A 21,269-nucleotide genomic window follows, 5' to 3' on the forward strand; every position below is an offset into this window, starting at 1 on the left:
CTGGCAATGGGAGCGGGACACGGCAGAGACGCTTCCGGGTTAGGAGGCAGCATTGCTACCGCTGTTGCTGAGACTGGAGGGAAGTAGGTAGATCCTCGATCGTGGCAGCGTCTGGGAAGCGCTGCCCTGAGAGAGAGGGAGGCAGATGCAGCATCGGAGCTCAGCCTTCTCCCTCCACTCCGCTGCCTCCACTGCTGGGTGGGCCTGAACCCAAACTGGGTGGGCCTAGGCCCACCCGTGGCTACACCCCTGGAATGTACATATTTATTTATTTAATACCATCTGGGGTGGATTGTGACCAAAATTGGTCCAGGCATGTGGATCCTGTCCCTGTCCCCTCTACCTTAGTCCCTCTTCTTCTTCCACCCACCTATGGTTCCAGTTTCCAGCTGCTATTGCTCTGCATCCCAGCTTCATTGCTGCACAACCCACTTCCTCAAGTGATGTAGCCTCCTTCAACTCTGCCCTCTTAAAGGCATAGGGAATCATGATCATGCAGCTATTCCTATATTGTTGGAGTGCAAACCCTTCCACCTTTAAGAGGAGAGACTCTGAGGGGATATACAGTCACAGTGTTTACATTAGTGGCCCCTCAGCCTCAAACAACATTTGATTATCCAGTTTTCACAATAAAAGATGAATGCAGAGAATGGACCTATATTTTCCTTCAGTTACACAAGGGTTTTTTTTTTACAGTTTATAAATATAAAACAAGAAAGTGCTGTCTAGATATATTATTACCTGAAGGAATCAGTGTTTATTCCAGTTACCTATTGATATCTTGACTTATGCAACATTCTTTTAAGTTTTGATTCTGAGATTCCTTAAGAATATTTTTCAGGTCTGCTAACCTGCGTTAAACAGCTAGTGTTAGCTTTTCTGTATGGTGTCCATTAGCATAGATAACAATATTCAATCGGGGAACTACTACTACTACTACTATTTAGCATTTCTATAGCACTACAAGGCATACGCAGCGCTGCACAAACATAGAAGAAAGACAGTCCCTGCTCAAAGAGCTTACAATCTAATAGACAAAAAATAAATAAAGTAAGCAAATCAAATCAATTAATGTGAACGGGAAGGAAGAGAGGAGGGTAGGTGGAGGCGAGTGGTTACAAGTGGTTATGAGTCAAAAGCAATGTTAAAGAGGTGGGCTTTCAGTCTAGATTTAAAGGTGGCCAAGGATGGGGCAAGACGTAGGGGCTCAGGAAGTTTATTCCAGGCGTAGGGTGCAGCGAGACAGAAGGCGCGAAGTCTGGAGTTGGCAGTAGTGGAGAAGGGAACAGATAAGAAGGATTTATCCATGGAGCGGAGTGCATGGGAAGGGGTGTAGGGATGGACGAGTGTGGAGAGATACTGGGGGAGCAGCAGAGTGAGTACATTTATAGGTTAGTAGAAGAAGTTTGAACAGGATGCGAAAACGGATAGGGAGCCAGTGAAGGGTCTTGAGGAGAGGGGTAGTATGAGTAAAGCGACCCTGGCGGAAGATGAGACGGGCAGCAGAGTTTTGAACCGACTGGAGAGGGGAGAGGTGACTAAGTGGGAGGCCAGCAAGAAGCAGATTGCAGTAGTCTAAACGAGAGGTGACAAGGGTGTGGATGAGGGTTTTGGTAGAGTGCTCGGAAAGAAAGGGGCGGATTTTACGGATGTTGTAAAGAAAGAAACGACAGGTCTAGGCAATCTGCTGGATATGAGCAGAGAAGGAGAGAGAAGAGTCAAAGATGACCCCACGGTTTCGAGCTGAGGAGACAGGGAGAATGAGAGAGCCATCAACAGAAATAGAAAATGGGGAGAGCGGGGAGGTGGTTTTGGGGGGGAAAATGAGAAGCTTGGAAAAATGACATCACCAACCAAAATACAAGCGGGTTTATAAAATAGATTCACTGCTTTAGTGAAAGAAGGAGAAAAAGGCGAAAAGGACCTCAGATAAGTGACGTACAGCGAACACGCTGAAATATTTATGCACTCTAAAACCAGCCAGCATGGTAAAATTCCTGTGAGATGAATCTGTTCATGGGTGAGAAAGAGGTGGCAACGGGGCATGGCTATCATTGGCAGATAGCATACGGGTCCATGACAAATGCTGTCAGAACTACCAATAGCACCACTGCACTTAAAGGCCTCTAATCAACCCCTGATCAGCCTCCCCTTAACCAAATCCCCCTCGATCTAATCCTCCTTAAACAAGAACTCCAGACCAAACACAAAGCCCCCCCTGGAAAAGACCGTCCCTGTCCCACACACACACATATATACTGGGCATGCCTTCTGCATTTACTGCACAGTCTTTGCAATCCTGACACCTTAAAACTGGCACTTAAGGTGCAGTAAGAGCAAAATCCTATTACACGTTAATAAAAATGCCCCTACATTTTGTAAACAATATGCAGAGATTTATGCTGGTGTAACTTCTCACTCAATATGTGTGCCTAGGCGACTACCTAGTACAAGCCCAGTATGGTAGGAGAGAGTCAGAGCCAGGACTAGGATTTACTGTAGGAGGCTGAACAAGTGGCATCAGACTGTCTTGCTTGCGCTAAAGTTACCTTGTTGTTAATTAAGTAATTTTGGTTCTTTCATTTTTTAAATGATGTTACATACCATAGTTATAAGGCTAGCTTGATTACAGCTGGTGAGCACGTGTAATAACGCGCATGCCAGCTCTGAACGCTAATTGCATGCAAATGCATGCAAACAAGGCACTCCCGCATTCATCCCTCATGATCAGCAGGCAGAGTGCCAAACAAGGGAGATGCTACCACTGCAAACTCTACACCAGCTTGGAGCTGCTGTTAGGGTTTGCTAGTGAGGTAGGAATGAGGGAGACCCCTCATTCCTGACCTCCCCCAAAACACAAGAACTGAAGGTCCAGTGGACCTCCAGTTCCCCCACCCCCAAAGCACAAAACCCTGGTGGTCCAGTGGGACCACCAGCTTCCCCCTCCCACCCCCACATTACACAAAAACGCCCTGGTGGTCCAATGGGACTGCTATCTATCTGCCCCCTCCCGGCAGTCTACCTCTCTGTAGTGGTGGTAGTAGTAGTTGGAGAAGGGAGGGACTAACACTCCCTCCCTTCCCTTTGGGTGCCTTCCCAAAATGGTAGGGGGAAAGGGAAATGGGACTTGATATACCACCTTTATGAGGTTTTTGCAACTACATTGAAAGTGGTTTACATATATTCAGGTACAGTACTTATTTTGTACCAGGGGCAATGGAGGGTTAAGTGACTTGCCCAGAGTCAGAAGAGCTGCAGTGGGCACACTGGGATGCGTTGTGTGGAGCTTAACACATATATGGAAGTTAAGCCCTGCCCAGCGCATCCCAGGATGCACCAGGCAGGGCAGGACACCACCATTTTTGGAAGGCACTCGAAGAGGAGGGAGGGAGTGCTAGTCCCTCCTCCCACTACTATGAATATGGAGAGGTAGGCTGCTGGGTGGGGTCAGATAGATAGCGATCCCACTGGACTACCAGGGCGTTTTTGTGCAATGTGAGGGGGGAGCGGGAAGCTAGGGGAAGCTAGTGGTCCCACTGGACCACCACTGTTTTTGTGATTTTTGGGTGGGGGCATGTCTTGTATTTGAGGGGGGTGGGCATAGGTTTGACAGGTCCAGGAGACAATCCCAGACCTGTCAGACCTCTTCTGCTGCATGACAGATCCAAGCTTTTGACAGCCTGGACCTGTCAAAAAACTTCTCGGGAAGATTATGCCTTGGGCGCATGCCCAGGCACAATCCTCCCACAGAAGTACCTCTATGATCAGAGCTAATAGCGCACATAAATTTGCATGCTATTAGCTTTGATCATAGGGGTGTTATAGCCCCACGCTGTTCCGGCGCTATTTTTAGAGTGCTGTTTGGAACAGCATGGGGCTTCTGATCATTGGCCCATAAGAGACTCTGAAGTAACCTGAGGAAATAATTCTTCATGGAAAGGGTGGTGAATTTTGGAATGAAGTCCTGGTAGAAATTGTGGAGTCAAAAACTGTATCTGAATTCAAGAAAGCTTAGGACAAATATATAAGATCTCTAAGGGAGTGATAGGGAGAGTAGATGGCATGGATGGTCAGCATTTTTTAAAATGTTTACTATCACCGGCTACATTAGCCCTCAATATTTAGTGATGAGCCATGCAAAGGCACCGGCACTGAATATCAGGGGATAGATTTAGTGGGGTTGGCTGCTGGAGCCTATATGGGTCCCCACCGATATTCAGCTGGGGCCTGCATAATACAGTTATACGGGCCCTGGCTGAATATTGACTGGGAACCGCATGGCTATATTTTACCTTTAAAGAAACCCTGATCTCCCTCCTGGCCTCTAAAAAAAGTCCCTTCCTTCCTACCCCTCCTCCCCAGCCCACGAGAATCAAAGCCCCCCCTCCTCGGGATGAGCCTCCCCACCCTCAACCCCCCATTTTGAGGTCTAGGTAGGTCCCCTAGGCCTACCTGTATTCCTGGCTGGCCTCCTTATAGGCAGGAGGGGGGGCCTGTTTAAGAGGGCAGGAGGGGGATCAAGCTTCTTTAAAAGTAAAGAATAGTTATGTGGGTGTCGGTCAATATTCAGTGCCAACACCATATAGGTAAGCAGGCAGAATTAGGATGACTTTTAAGCTCCCAAATGCCGCGCCCTGTACTGCCCCTGATCTGCCCTACCAACTGCCAAGGCTTTCTGTGAAAAACCCTGCCTGCCAAAAAGCCCTGCACTATTTCAGAAATTGATTGGTGAATGAATAAAACCTCATGCGCCAATCATCTTCTCTGCCTCTTAACTGCTTACAATAGCTCTGAGCCCACCCCTCCCCCTTCTACCTCTCCCGTTCCAGTGCCAGATATGTGGGAAAAGGGTTGGCATAGCCATGTTATAACACCTAGGTGCCTCCTATATAGAAGTACTGAAAATTTTCAGAATAAAAATCAAGTGAGACATTGGAGATAATATCGGGTTCGTAGAATAATATTGCTATTCATTGAGTTGTCAACATAGCAGAAAGAGAACTAAGGGCCCATTTTACAAAGCTGCGGTAAAAGGTGCCCTGCGGTAGCTTTAATGTGTAGATTTGTGGCACACCAAGGCCCCATTTTAGCACAGCAGTTAAAGGCTTAAGAAAAAAAAAAGGAAATGGTCATACAGTAAGTGAACCACTTGTAGAGTGGCTATGTCCCGGGGCAGCCCTTACCGCCACCTATAAAGGATGGGGATTAGTGCTCCGAAGCTAATCCAGCAGATAGCGCACAGGACTGCCTGATTACCACTGGATAAGCCCCCAGTGCTAAAAAATATAAAATATTTTTAAAGTGCCGGAAATGGTGAGAGCTGGGGGCAGTCTCTATTGCTGGGCTGCTGTGGTAGCCCAGTGGTAGTGCCGAAATGATGCATGGGAAAACGGCAGTATGGGTACCACTGCTTTGTAAAAGGAGACCTAAGTAAAATTGAAATGGCTGTAATAGAGAAAGGTATGTCTTTTGTTCCTATGTTCAAATATAATGCAATGAACACTCGAATTGATATATATAGTAGAATTGCCACTGTAGCCTTAAAGGAGAACTATTTCTATTTCGATGGTCATTTTTACAAACAAATAAAAGGCATGGCTATGGGGGTACTCTGGCTAGAGGGGCAGGGGGTCTTCCATGCCTATGTATGTGTTTAGTAATTTTGTTCTCTTTATAATAGTCTCCATCATTTTACTTGGCACCAATGTCAGGCTCACCGGTCTATATTTTCCTAGGTCACCTCATTGTCAGGGATGATGCAGATTACAACTACAGAGAATTCAGTGGTGTGCTGGAGCCGCCTCGGTCCAGCTAGCAAGAGCCGTTTGTTAAATTTTGACAGCTCTTGTGAGCCGGTTGTTCTTGGGGGTGAGCTGGCTCCATTACGGGAGGTAAGCATGGCAAGAGGGTGCAATCACAGGCCATGCTTACCTCCCCTCCCGCTCCCAAACATGTCCAGCTCTTAAGGTGGAGACAGTCACTTGTGCATCATTGACATGAAATAGTTAGGGGGTGTCTGGTCATCATCTCCATTGACGACTGGGATGAGGTGTTCTTATCCACACTAAATATGAGAGAAAGCACAAAATAGGGGGCAAATGAACCACTCTTAGCTTCAGTGACTGGATTGGGTCTCCTTATCTAAACATAATACAAGAAAATAGCAAAATCCAAATTAATAGAAGGTCACACCACTTCTGCTACCAATATAGACATCCCACCCACAGACAAACTCGCTAATTACTTCAAAGAAAAAATCATAAACCTACGCAAAACGCTACCCCATGTCAATACTGACACCGATAACTTCATCAACAGTTTGGACCCAAACCCTGGAGAACATCCAGTCTACCAAACTTGGTCAAATTCACACTCCTCACCATCGAAACAGTCACCCAGGCGATCAAAAGATTCTCCAGCACCCACTTGGAACTGGATACCTGCCCCAGCCACCTATTAAAATCCGCCCTGGACCGCTTCTTAAAAGACCTCACATCCCACCTAAACCACATGCTCTAACAAGGTCTTTTCCCAGCGGAACATGGCAACATCCTACTCACCCCAATCCCAAAAGATACCAAGAAAAAAACTACCGAACTTGCTAATTATTGTCCAGTTGCATCTATTCCACTAGCAGTCAAACTGATGGAGAGCATGGCGACCAAACAAATCACTGACTACATGGACAAGTTCTCAATACTACCCGAATCACAATTGGGATTTCGCCCCCTCCATAGTACCGAAACTGTGCTAGTCAATCTCCTGGCCAAATTCAAGCAAGAAATAGCCAAAGGTAAGAGTATACTCCTTCTCCAATTTGATATGTTGAGCGCATTCGACATGGTCAACCACAATATATTATTAAAACTCTTAGACTATTTTGGGATTACTGGAAACATACTTAACTGAATTAAGGGTTTTCTAACCACCAGAACATACCAAGTGAAATCAAACCTAAACATATCACCACCTTGGAAAACAGACTGTGGAGTACCTCAAGGATCACCACTATCACCAACACTATTCAACATAATGATGATCCTATTGGCCAAATCCTTATCTAAGCTAGGCCTCAATCCATTCATCTACGCAGACGACGTTACTATATACATTCCCTTCAGACACAATCTAACAGAAATCACCAATAAAATCAAACTTGGATTGAACATCATGGACTCATGGGCAAACTCTTTTCAACTGAAACTGAACACAGAAAAAACACATTGCCTCATCCTCTCATCTCAACACAATACGTACAAACCCACAACCTTAACCACTCCAGATCACACCCTCCCCATATCAGACAACTTGAAAATACTCGGCATCATAATCGACCGCAATCTTACGCTCGAAAACCAAATGAACTCCGCAATAAAGAAAATGTTCCACTCAATGTGGAAATTTAAACGAGTAAAACCTTTCCTCCCGAGGGTCTCATTTCACAACCTAATACAATCAATGGTACTAAGCCATGCAGACTACTGCAATGGAATCTATGTGGAATGCAAAGAACAACTCACAAGGAAACACAGCAGCCAGGCTGATATTTGGCAAATCGCGATTCGACAGTGCCAAAACCCTCCGAGAAAAACTGCACTGGCTTCCAACCAAAGAGCGCATCACTTTCAAAATCTGCACCCTGGTCTACAAAATCATCTACGGCCAAGTCCCAGGTTACATGACAGACCTCATAGACCTACCACTCAGAAACATAACCAGATCATCCCGAACATACCTAAACCTTCACTACCCAAACGGCAAAAGACTTAAATACAAAGCAGTCAATGCATCTAGCTTCTCCTACATAAGCACACAACTATGGAACACACTACCAAAAGCTGTGAAAACAACATATGACCACCTAAACTTCAGGAAAGCATTAAAAACCAACCTGTTCAAAAAGGCATATCCCACCGACCCAACATAACCACCTACACACTGCAACACAGCAAAACCAAAGATCGTATTGGACACTACACAATCTCCTCTCCTCGATTCCCATAGTAATGGACACTATTTACCTTCCTCTCCTCTATCCCCATTGTACCTGAAACACATGTATCTATAATCCACTTTATCACCTTGTATTTGGTTTTCTACCGGACTAGGCGAATGCCTTTACGGTATTATGTAAGCCACATTGAGCCTGCAAATAGGTGGGAAAATGTGGGATACAAATGAGACAAATAAATAAAAATAAAATAAATGGGACATCAAATCCCATCACATTCTACTGTATCTAGGGACTGAATGCCCTGGTTGAACCCCCTATAAATGGAATTAAAAAAAATAAGCTATAGCCATGTGGTTATCCAAACAATGGACTTTAGAACTGTAGGAAAGTAAAAAAAAAAAAAAAAAAGGACCCTGAGGGAACATTGGACAACAAGTACATCTCAATGGAGTTATGCAAGTTCTCTTTCAATGTCTCTATCTCCTTAAGTCATGCTAAAAAACTAATCTCTTCTACCTATGCCTGGCAGAGTTACAAAAGGGTATTTATATATGTCTCGAAAAAGTGTTACTTGATTTTTCACTCACCAACTATGGAAAAAAACACACTTTGACCAAAAAGCCTTTGCACTGCTAGTCTAAATGTTAGTCCTACCTCACTTAGATTACTGTAATGTTCTCTTTCTTGGTATTATGTGTTAATATCAGGAAAAAAAAACTGCAAATCACACAGAATACAGCTTCTAGACTAATTAGAGTGAATAGATATACTAGTGTTTCAACTCATCTTAACAAATTGCACTGGCTTTCCATAGCAGAAAGACTCAGGTTCAAAGCTGCTTGTTTAGTTTTTCAGATCTTACAGGGTTCACCTCTGAACTGCTGATTAAGACTGCTTTGCTATGTTTTGTCCAGTCTAACAGACTGAAAGAATAACTGATGCTAACGTCACAATTCGAAATCAGAAGATTTTCAGCTCTCTATTCCCTGTACTTGGAGTTAAATTATGGAACTCCCTACCTATTGCCATCAGAACCGAAAACAGCTACCTTAGCTTTAGGAAGAGGCTAAAAACCTTTCTCTTCTCAAACTTTGTTTCATAACAATCCATTGACTTCTACCTCTTAGTATCATCCATTATCCTTTCCTATAAAGTTTTTGGTCTCATGTGTTACTCCAATGGTCTGTAATTGTTGTCATACCTCTCACCAACATTATCGGCTTTTGTCTCACCTAGCATGTAAACCGCACCGAACCCTGGAAAGGGGATATTATTTATTTATTTATGTATTTCTGACATTTATATCCCACATTACCCCAAACAAGTTTGAGTTCAATGTGGATTACAATAAACAGTATAGGGTACAGTGGGGAAAATAAGTATTTGATCTCTTGCTGATTTTGTAAGTTTGCCCACTGACAAGACATGAGCAGCCCATAATTGAAGGGTAGGCTATTGGTAACAGTGAGAGATAGCACATCACAAATTAAATCCGGAAAATCACATTGTGGAAAGTATATGAATTTATTTGCATTCTGCAGAGGGAAATAAGTATTTAATCCCTCTGGCAAACAAGACCTAATACTTGGTGGCAAAACCCTTGTTGGCAAGCACAGCGGTCAGACGTCTTCTGTAGTTGATGATGAGGTTTGCACACATGTCAGGAGGAATTTTGGTCCACTCCTCTTTGTAGTTCATCTCTAAATCATTAAGAGTTCTGGGCTGTCGCTTGGCAACTCGCAGCTTCAGCTCCCTCCATAAGTTTTCAATGGGATTAAGGTCTGGTGACTGGCTAGGCCACTCCATGACCCTAATGTGCTTCTTCCTGAGCCACTCCTTTGTTGCCTTGGCTGTATGTTTTGGGTCACTGTCGTGCTGGAAGACCCAGCCACGACCCATTTTTAAGGCCCTGGCGGAGGGAAGGAGGTTGTCACTCAGAATTGTACGGTACATGGCCCCATCCATTCTCCCATTGATGCGGTGAAGTAGTCCTGTGCCCTTAGCAGAGAAACACCCCCAAAACATAACATTTCCACCTCCATGCTTGACAGTGGGGACGGTGTTCTTTGGGTCATAGGCAGCATTTCTCTTCCTCCAAACACGGCGAGTTGAGTTCATGCCAAAGAGCTCAATTTTTGTCTCATCTGACCACAGCACCTTCTCCCAATCACTCTCGGCATCATCCAGGTGTTCACTGGCAAACTTCAGACGGGCCGTCACATGTGCCTTCCGGAGCAGGGGGACCTTGCGGGCACTGCAGGATTGCAATCCGTTATGTCGTAATGTGTTACCAATGGTTTTCGTGGTGACAGTGGTCCCAGCTGCCTTGAGATCATTGACAAGTTCCCCCCTTGTAGTTGTAGGCTGATTTCTAACCTTCCTCATGATCAAGGATACCCCACGAGGTGAGATTTTGCGTGGAGCCCCAGATCTTTGTCGATTGACAGTCATTTTGTACTTCTTCCATTTTCTTACTATGGCACCAACAGTTGTCTCCTTCTCGCCCAGCGTCTTACTGATGGTTTTGTAGCCCATTCCAGCCTTGTGCAGGTGTATGATCTTGTCCCTGACATCCTTAGACAGCTCCTTGCTCTTGGCCATTTTGTAGAGGTTAGAGTCTGACTGATTCACTGAGTCTGTGGACAGGTGTCTTTCATACAGGTGACCATTGTCGACAGCTGTCTGTCATGCAGGTAACGAGTTGATTTGGAGCATCTACCTGGTCTGTAGGGGCCAGATCTCTTACTGGTTGGTGGGGGATCAAATACTTATTTCCCTCTGCAGAATGCAAATAAATTCATATACTTTCCACAATGTGATTTTCCGGATTTAATTTGTGATGTGCTATCTCTCACTGTTACCAATAACCTACCCTTCAATTATGGGCTGCTCATGTCTTTGTCAGTGGGCAAACTTACAAAATCAGCAAGGGATCAAATACTTATTTCCCCCACTGTACATAACAAAGAATAATAAATAAAAAGTAATTTGTTGTAAGAATCCAATTTTTACAATACAGTATCATGAACATACTGGGATAGCTATGGATGTTTAACATTTAGAAAATCTATTATGAATGAGAAATTGTACATAAGGCTAATGGTAAATACAGTAATAACCAATTCAGGTAATAATTAGTTATCGGAGATATGGTTGTTCTTTGGGAGGGTTTGTTTGAATAGGAACAAAAGTGGTATACAAGAATTGATTCGATTTGATTTAATTTGATGTGCATTTGCAATTGAATCAATTTAATGTGTATTAACCTACCAGTCAGTGCATGTACAACCAATTAATGTACATTAAAAAGTTCTACAGCATGTCAAACATTGTTATTGAACCTACTGTATGAAATGAACAGAAAACATGCCTGAATGTCACAGAAAAAAATCCCAAAATTGCCAATAAACAAATCAAATATTTGTTCTATCCATATCCCTACTAACAGCTCACTAAAGATTATACCTTTTTTTTGTAGACACAAAGAAACACATAATAAGGTAATTTTCAAAAGGATTTCTGCAAGTAAAACAGTACCTGCAGAAAACAGCTCTTTGAAACTGCCAATTAGTTATGCATGCATGATTATGTGTCCACAATCTGCTTGTGCACAATTTTGCAAGCATGGAAGAGAGACATCGGGGGTAGTATGGAATTAGCATACATGCTTTTTTTTTTTTAAACTATGTATATACATTTAGTTAATGAAATGTTATGCATAATGCAGCAGATACACAGTGGCATTTTAGAAAGGACATACACATCTAAATTGAAATATTCAGGTCATGATGTCTCAAATTCTGCTAGTATTTTTGGAACAGGATCTGTCTTAAAAAAACATGGGGCCCTGTTTACTAAGCCATGCTATAGGAGTGCTAGCCTTTTTAGTGCATTTTAAAACACCTTAGTAAACAGGGCCCATGGCAAAATAGACATTTAAAGCCCAGTTATATGTGGCAGGTGTATCCATTTTACAAACATTCATGTCTTAAATAGCAACATACACATTTATGTTAGGCATTCTAGAATCATAAATATGTATTTTTTAAGCTATCACAAGAGTGCTAGTTTTGGGGGGAAGGAAGAGGGGAGGGGACATAAACCACTGAGGGATTAAAGGAATGATCTCCCTTAATCCTTACAGTGGAACGCTGCTCAGTAGGAGCATTTTTCTGAAACCTAGACATCCTGGGTAGGTGGAAATCCTGATGTCAGTCTTTTTGGACATAGACGTACATTCTCCTTCTGAAACAGGGAATACACATTTTTTAGGCCTGTGCTAGTTCCACTCAGAACACACCTAGACCCTCGCCAGATGCATGGTTTTTTTTTTTTCAATTTTAGACATGTATATCTTAGCTTTGTAAAAATGAAATTTAGGGGCATAGTTATCAACATGGCCTGCTATAAAACATGTTACTTTACCACAAACTTGTGCTAGTTTAGTACTAATCTCACATGGATAACTTCCATTTACAGCCCTAAAGCAACTTGATAACTTTCTCCCTAGGTCCCATTGCATAAAATGGGACCTGTGCTAAAATAGCATGAGTTAGAGGTAAAATAACATGCTTTAGAGCAGGAGTCCTCAAATTCAGTCCTTGAGGTCTACAACCCAGCTGGTTTTCAGGATTTCCACAATGAATATGTATGAGATATATTAGAGGCTGACCGAATTTTCTTTTAAGTTTTGGCACCGAAACTGACCCGAAATCTGGGTTTCAGTTTTGGCTGAATAGATCTGTGTAGTTTTCAGCAGAAACCAAATCTGTAGCACTGCCCCCTGCTGCCATCACTGCTGCAAGCCTGCCACCTCCAAGCCAGCCTCCCTCATCCTGATAGAAAACCCGTTCCCCCCAGGCCACCACCAGCTCTGCCCCCCCCCCCCCTTAGGCCCTCCCGGGCCAACCTTCTAAAAGCCCTGGTGGTCTAGTGGCCTCCTCAGGGCAGCAGCATCCCGAGTGGCTTCTGCCCCCACTGGCTATGTTGTCTAAAAGGGAGCCGCGACTTCCTGTGGCAGCCTTACAAGACTGTCACAAGAGGTCATGGCTACCATTTTGAAATTGCAAGTGGCATGATAATGCAGGCAAGTGGGCTACCATTAAGATGTGGTATTTTACTACTGACATGCTATTTTAGCATGAGTTATTTTAGCATTTTATGCAATTGGACCTAGTTACTAATAATTAGGGGCTAACAGTAAAAGAACCCATCTTATCAAGTAGCCCATACTGATCTCCCCCCACGCTGTTTTATTTATAACTAAAATCCGAATAGTACTTTTTAAATAAGCAGCATAAATTTGTGCTGGTAGATTTGTTGGAATTATTTTTAAAGCAAATGCTTGTAAGTTTACTTTGCAGGCTGTTAAGCATATAACAGCCTGCAAATTTTTGTGCATTGTGATAAAATTAGCCCTATTGTGAATTTGTGGATTTATATTTTATAGCTTATAATAAATGAAGACAACAGAATGGCAATATAATGCTCCTAGTGCTAAGGTGACTTTAAAAAAATAACTGTAATACTCACCATATCAGTATCAGAAACAGGACCAAAGCTAGTCACATAAATATCTGTGTGGACTTCAGTTACCCTGTCTGATACAAGAAGCATATATTTAATATAACATAGATGAAACCATTAAATCATTATTTAAACAGAACAAAGAAACAATTCAAGTTATTCAGCACCTATAGTAATATCAATAATTTAAAAATACAGTTACTTGTTTTCATAGGGCCCCTTTTACAAAGCCGCGCTACCAATTCCCGATGCGACAATTGAGAGGAAGCCCATTCAATTCTCCTCTCATGTGCCACGTGGGAATCGCTAGTGCGGTTTTGTAAAAGAAGCCCATAGTTTTTTTCTCTATTGGTAGAAACACCACATTGTTATGAGTAATTTTTAAACCGTGTAGCTAGGTTGCAGGCTAACCTGTGCTATATACCTGAAAACAAACTTTCAAATGAACTATCAGAAAGATACTGATGTACATCAGGTACAAGTAGATCAGTATCTGCCCTGTACCTCCAGTTGTTGCACATGCATTCCACACAATATATCAGTGTGAAGAAACTGTGTTTTAAGCCTGTAAAATGTATTGGATATTTTCCTGCATTGATTATGTTCTGAAGTTTATTTCTCCTATTTGGCCAGCAGGTGGTGTTTCTTTGCTGTAAAGATGTTACAGAGAACCGAGTGTTTTTTTTTTTTCTTTAGGGGCCCTTTTACTAAGCTGCATAGGCATGTACACGTATCCTATGTGCATCAATTTTGAACTACCTCTCGGCTACTGCATGGCCTGGGCAGTAATTTCATGTTTTCTGCATGTCCACTAGGCGCGACAGAAAATTTCCAGCATGTGGCGCTAACCGGGCAGTAATCGACATTGTATGTGCATAGACCATTACCACCTGGTTAATGTGTGAGAATTTACCGCTAGGTCAACGGGTGGCAGTAAGGTCTCAGACTCAAAATGGACACGTGCCAATTTTTATTTTGTTGCCCATCCATTTTCATCTCCCCCCAAAAGGCCTTTTTGTAGGCACGCTGAAAAATGGACCTGCGAGCGTCCAATACATGTGTATTCACCAGCGCATCCCATTTTTCAGTGCACCTTAGTAAAAGGACCTCTTAATTTGACACAAGTAAGAAGCAAGCAATATATTTGAAATCTTGTTTTCTGGGGTCTGATTGGTCCAGGAGCTCATCTCATTTGGACTTTACTGGTTTTAATTTCAGTTTCAGCCTGGGAGAAGAGAGATATAGAGCTCTTTGCTGAGGCCCTGTAAAAAACAGTTATATTTAATAACTGGTGAACAGCTATATATGTTCTGATCTCCCCAGATTCTTTCTAGGAAGTATGTAAATGTATAGTTAGTGTTATAATTGATCCATATTTCAGTTACCTGTTATTGTTTGCCAATTGCACATTTTTTGTTCAGTGTTCAGTTTTTATGAGAATAAACAAAACTGTTCACTTTGCTTGTCTGGATTGATAAAGAATCCTGGTGGTTTGTGAGTGCTTTCTGGGAACTGTGGGACCACTGTGAGTGTAGCTCCAGTAACTTAGAAATCACTGGGGATAATTTGAGATCAGGAGACTAACCCAGAGGTGGTTGTGACCCAGCCAATGGGAGGAGAGTGCTAGGGTAGAGTATGAGTGGCAGGTGCAGGCAGACCAGAGCAGCGCTGGGGATAGATCCTCTAAGTGGCTATGGGGTAATCCCAAGCGGGTGTCTAGGCGTTTTGTGACACACAGGCAGAGATTTCAGAATTAATTCTATATGCATTGTCTGATGGTTCCTCTGCCTCTGCTCCCCCTTCAGTATATGGGTAATTTTTCATAGAATCGGAGGACAACAATCATTTGAAAACTGCTCTTCCCACCCCTTTTCCTATTATAAACAAAGAATAAAAATTGGGTTTCAATCTTCAAGAGAAATAAATTGAGAATAAAGGATGTGAAAGGACTATCTACAGGATGAAGCAAAAAAAAAGTAACTCCCTAGAGTTTTTTGTTGTTTTCTCAACAACCGCTTGGAATTTCAATGTGAATTTTTACAGCTTTATTTGCTGTTACTACCTACATTTATGTATTGAGTGGAATGAGGTTATCTTTAAACATGGTGAAGTTACAGACTTTGAAATTCTGACACATTGCTAATTGTATAATTTGAATGACATTATTTTACTGTGTTTTAGCTCAAACACTTTTAATGCACAAAAGTCACTAGGTAGTAACACTAAAATATGATTAATATCAACATAGTAATATGCAAGTATGATGACTAAACAGGCACATAACATTTCTTGTTGGTATAGTCAGTGGCACTATCCTCTTGATTCTATATATGGTACCAAAATTTGGGCACACTGCCAAGATGTGCGTGCAAATTAAATGGTTAGAGCGGTCTTAACCATCAATAATTAGGTGGTAACAACAAATTACTGATGTTAATTGGCACTCATTACAATTTGCATGTACAGCTGGCTGTGCACTATTCTGTAAGGCAGGGCACCTAATTACCACAGCAAATAACCCAAAAGGGAGTATGGCCATGGGAAGGGTATGGGTATGTCAGGGGTATTCCGAAAAGTTCTACAACACTGCACACAAATTTTAGAAATTGCCCCTGACTCACCCACACACCTCCCATAGCCCCCCCCCCCCCCCCCACACACACACACACACTGCATTCCATGGGATCTGGGTGCACACTGCCACAGAATACTGCACAGCAAGATCGATGTACAAATTCAAACTGTTGCCAACTAGTACTCAATCATTGGCACTAACTGGCTCATCAGGAAACCCAGCTGGATGCACATCCTGGATCTGCGCCCAAATTCTGGCACCCAATCTTGGGCGCCACACACATAATCTGGGGGACATTGTGTAAAAGTAGGTGCTATACCCCTGTGTAATTTTAAAATAGACATTTTCTGCACATAAAAGTGGTATGCATGCAGAAAATGTTTTATAAAATTACCTCCAAAAGTGTGGAAAATACAAAGTACTTCAACATAGCAAAAATGTATTTGTTTGGGGTACTCTCTAAAAATCACAGCAATTTTCCCAGATAATTTGTTTTCAATCCACAGTTGTGATCAACAAAACTATTATATTTGGATAACAGGAAGAATGTTAGATATCTTTTAAGGACCTCTAAATAAATTCCTGGCTTAGAATCCTGTTCGTCAAGTTTTGCTGAAGCAGAAGAGCGTTCGATATTATATTACAGCCAGTGGCGTACCAAGGGGGGGGGGGCGGAGGAGGCAGTCCGCCCCAGGTGCACGCCGCTGAGGGGTGCTGTGGTGCGCGCCTGCTCTTCCGAGTTCGCTAAACTTTGTTCGTTTGCTGCAGCTCCCTTTGCCCCGGAAGAGTTCCTGTTCCGGGGCAGAGGGAGCTGCAGCAAACAAACGAAGTTTAGCGAACTCGGAGCAGGTGCGTTCCGCGGCACCTCCCCCAGTGGCGTGCACCCGGGGGGGGTGTCATTTCACTGGAGGGGGAGGTGTCATCTAGCGGGGGGGGGGGGGGGCGCATCGGCGCTCCGCCCCGGGTGCCATCCAGGCCAGGATTGCCACTGATTACAACCTTATCATCCCACCTCAGCTATTCGCATACTTATAGAATACTGCCTCAGCGCACCTAACTTGGGTGCCAGCATTTACACCAAGTTTCAGCAGGCATAGTGCTGGCACCCAAAGTTAGGTGTGGGAATCAGTGCTACACGCGATTCTATAAAGGGCATGCACCCTCTACAGAATAGCGCTTAATGCCAATTTTTTCCTCAATCACTTTTTGAACTTCCGTATAGAATTCTTTTCCTTCAAATTCTATAAAAGTTGAAAAAAAATTGCATGTGCAAATTTGGGCATGTCCAATTTTCACATACAATTTAATTGAATAACGAGTTGATTACTGCTAATTGGCTACTTAACAAGCAATTATTAGTGCTGATTGGTTTTCATTAAAATGTACATGTGTAAATTTAGGCACAGGAGCTATACATACATTTTTTGCGTGGGTCCAAAAAGGGGGTGTAGCCATGAGAGAGTCATGGTCGGATCGGAGCTGTTCCCAAAATGTATGCACTTTGTTATAGAACAATGGGGATCTATGACTAACTTAGGCACAGGGATTTACACATGTTGATGTACATAGTCATGCCTAAATGTAGTAGTGGTTCTCGGTGCTAAGTGCTATTCTATAAATAGCACTTAACTTGTGCTTTTTATACATTAACGATAAGTGCTATTTTTTTGGTGTTGATTTTTCCGGTGCCATTTATAGTATTTAGTCCTTTATTTATTTATGACATTTATATCCTGCATTAGCACGAGTAGAACTCAGGTTCAATGTGGCTTACACAACAGTTAGACAAGCATGAGCATGTTCAAAATATATTAACAGAGAATAAAATACATCATATAATGTTAGACCAGTAAAACTTGAGTTAGGAACAGATTTAATTAAATACTTTAGTGATTTAAGCTAGATAATTGAAATATGGAGGAAAAAGGTAAAGGGCTAGGATTAGATGGGATAGACAGGAGTAATGGGAGGTGGGATGAGGTAAAAATTAATACCATGAGTTTATTTGTGTTTATTTCCTTAAAGGGTAGACTGAAGAAGTGAGTTTTCAATAGACTTCAGGATAACAAATAAACATCGGTGCCTTTGATGGTTTTATGTAAGCAGTTCCAAATTTTAGTGCCTTGACATGAAAAGTTAGCAGTATGGATTGTTTTGTAGGTGACTTTCTTACAATACGGGAAATGTAGGATAAAATATTCTGTAGATGATTTAGAGGCATTAGGTGAGGGTAATTTAATGAAATTGTTCATATATATTAGGGCCGAACCATACAAAATTTTGTGAATGAAGAAACGTAGCTTGAATGATATTCTATCTTTTATTGGCAGCCACAGAAGTGGGGGTGATTTGGCAAAGTGTGGTAGTCTGAATATGAGATGTGCAGCACTGTTTTGAGTGGCTTGTAGTTTTTTGAGGCGATCCCCTTTAAGTCCTGTGTAAATAGAGTTGCAGTAACCAAATTTTGTTAAACATAGAAATTATGCATAGAAGTGTCAAATATAGTGCTGAATCTTGGTGCTTCTCATTAGAAGGTACACATAAAGCGCTAGAGTCTATATATCACGTCTAAGAAATCCACGTGGAAAAAATATGCCTAAGCATATTCTATAAGTACGCCTCAATTTCAGCACAGTTTATAAATATGCTGAGTGACCATCCACAAGACTAAATTTAGTTGAACATTTACACCAAGTAAAACGTGGTGTAAATGCCTGTGAATAAATTAGGCATGGACCAGGTGTATTCTATAACAACACACATAGATTTTAGAAATGTCTACAACCTGTGCATTCCATGCCCATGTCTACACCCCATTTACACGCATCCCTTTACAGTGATTACGCTTAGACACATGTGCGCATAAATTCTAGTTAATGTCAATTAGGGCCCTGTTTACTAAGGCATGCTAGAGGTGTGTTAGTTTTTTTTTAGTGCATGCTAAGCATTAGCACGCACTAAGCATGTAGATGCCCATAACATTCCTATGAGCATCTCTACATGGTTAGCACACACTAATTTTTAGCATGCGCTAAAAACACTAGCACACCTTAGTAAATGGGGCCTTTAGTGTCAATAATTGCTTATTAATTGGCAATTATCAGTGCTGATTGGTTTGTTAACTAATTAAGTTGCATGCATAAATCTAGAATATGACTGGATTTGCGCTTGCAATTTTAGTCGTGCTATATAGAATCTGGAGGAAAGGGGTCAAATATCAGCACTTACATATATAGTCTATACATTTGGCTCAGCTGCTTTATATTTTCCTGCAGCAGAATATTAATTGTAGCATTTACATCTGTATATCGCATACATATGTAAATACTGATTTCAAAAACCCGCTGTTTACACATGGAGCTGCATACCACTCAGAGATTTCCAGACGGTGTGGCTTGGGCAGGACTAAAATGTATATGTGTATTCTCCATTTTACAAAAAGAAGCCACATCAAGTTTAATCCTAGCTCAAAGGCATGCACAGTTTTCAAAAAAGTGCTCATTTAGGTCAGGGTTTTACATGAGGGAATTAAGGGGGATCATTCCTCTTAATCCCATGTAGTTTATGTCCATCTTCAAAATGAAAACAAGTTAAAATTCTGGAACTTACATGTGTAGGTTTGTAAAATGGGGCAGGAAATAATTTTCAACATCTCCACAAAGAAACTACTATGTTCATGTTGTCATGTTCATTTCTTCAATGTGTATTTGTAAAATGGCTACTTCTGCTGCATGTGGTAGGAAATACATGTGGACTATTATAGATATTTTAGAAATAGCTCCATGTCAGCAGAGCCTTTTCTAAAATGCCACTGGAATTGAACATGTCCCGATCTGTAAGTCTCAATTCTGATATCCACGTTCTATGTGAAATGGAGCTCCACGTGTATAGTGGCTGAAAACTGATGCTCATGAGTTTTTTTTAGCAAGGACATGCAAACCGAAATACATGCATCTACAGTTCCAGTACTATTTTAGAACAGGATCTGCAAGATGTAGAGCCTAGAGGGAGGGGCTCATTAACTAATTAGTTTCTACACGGATCTGGGATCTGCAACCAACTTTGGACAACCTATACAGAATCCAGGGGACAATACATAAAACCAGACCAAAAAAGACTTAAAATTAGGACTAATCTGAAGTTAACCCTGTAAGTGTGAGAAAAAAGGAAGACCTTCACCTTTATCCTAAAATCCAAAGACCAATTGTACACTGCCTTGGGTAAATCTCTTCATAAAGGCGGTTCATGAATGCCAATAAATAAACAACTTATACCCCAGTCATCCCCAGGCACTCCCACAATTGAAATGATATACTTTCTCCAGTCGTGCATGTTTCAGAGATGGCACAGATTTAAAAAAAAAAAAAAACACAGATTCTGAGATATCAGAGCACATTTAAGAGTATAGATGATGGCAAAGGTAAAATATCTTGCAAGTCTTAAAATCTTAAACATCAACATAATTACTTTAAACTGAATCTGCCGTTTGACTGCATAAAGTGTTACTGAAATATGTTCAAGTTTCTTAGTGTTTGTTAGTAGCAGAGTCAATGCAAGGGTGGTGGGTGCCCTAGGTGAACCTTCAGCCTTACACACCTTCAATTATCTTCCATAAACCTGCCTACAGCCCCTCCCCCATGAGTTTGATAATTAACAATTACAATCATCACAAAACATCCCGTAATAAAGCAGGTTAAAGTGTGTGCTGATGGCTCTTTGAGTTTGTGTGGCTGTCAGGACCGATTATTTTGCTTTAACTGCAGTATTTGTAGAGGTCTCTAAGAAGCTGCTGCCCTAGATCACAGGTTCTCAACATGTGGTAGGCATACCACAAGGTGTGCACAACACATCAGCAGGGGGCACATGGTGCTGGTAGAAGACTTTCCTCACTTCTCTCCTGCTGCCACCCTCACCGCTGTTGTTGCTCCTCCAGACCAGCAGCAGTGGAAAAGCAGCATAAAGCAGTTGTGGGGATGTAATCTTCATGCATGCACTATCGGAATAGGAAGTTGATGTCAGAGGGGGAAGGAACTTGCAGAGCTGACAGCATGCACATGAAGACTGCAGCGCCATAACTGCTTTAAAAAAGCCTTTCATTTTAATAAGTTTCTAATTTTACAATCACATCATTAATGCAACTCTTGAAATAAAGAAAACAAATTATGTCAAAAGAATATACATTAGGAAATTAAATACTCTTTGTCTACAAAATTA

General features: G+C 42.0%; 1 protein-coding gene across 1 annotated transcript in view; it reads right to left on the reverse strand.

The window, feature by feature from the left end:
- GABRA2 (gamma-aminobutyric acid type A receptor alpha2 subunit) overlaps positions 1-21,269 on the reverse strand; it is a 117,371-nt gene that overhangs the window by 50,206 nt on the left and 45,896 nt on the right. The window contains exon 4 of the mRNA XM_030192198.1: positions 13,487-13,554. Coding sequence (XP_030048058.1) covers positions 13,487-13,554 — 68 coding nt within the window. The remainder of the gene's footprint in view (positions 1-13,486; positions 13,555-21,269) is intronic.

Source organism: Microcaecilia unicolor, chromosome 2, assembly GCF_901765095.1.
Source record: "Microcaecilia unicolor chromosome 2, aMicUni1.1, whole genome shotgun sequence".
NCBI classification, from domain to species: Eukaryota; Metazoa; Chordata; class Amphibia; order Gymnophiona; family Siphonopidae; genus Microcaecilia; species Microcaecilia unicolor.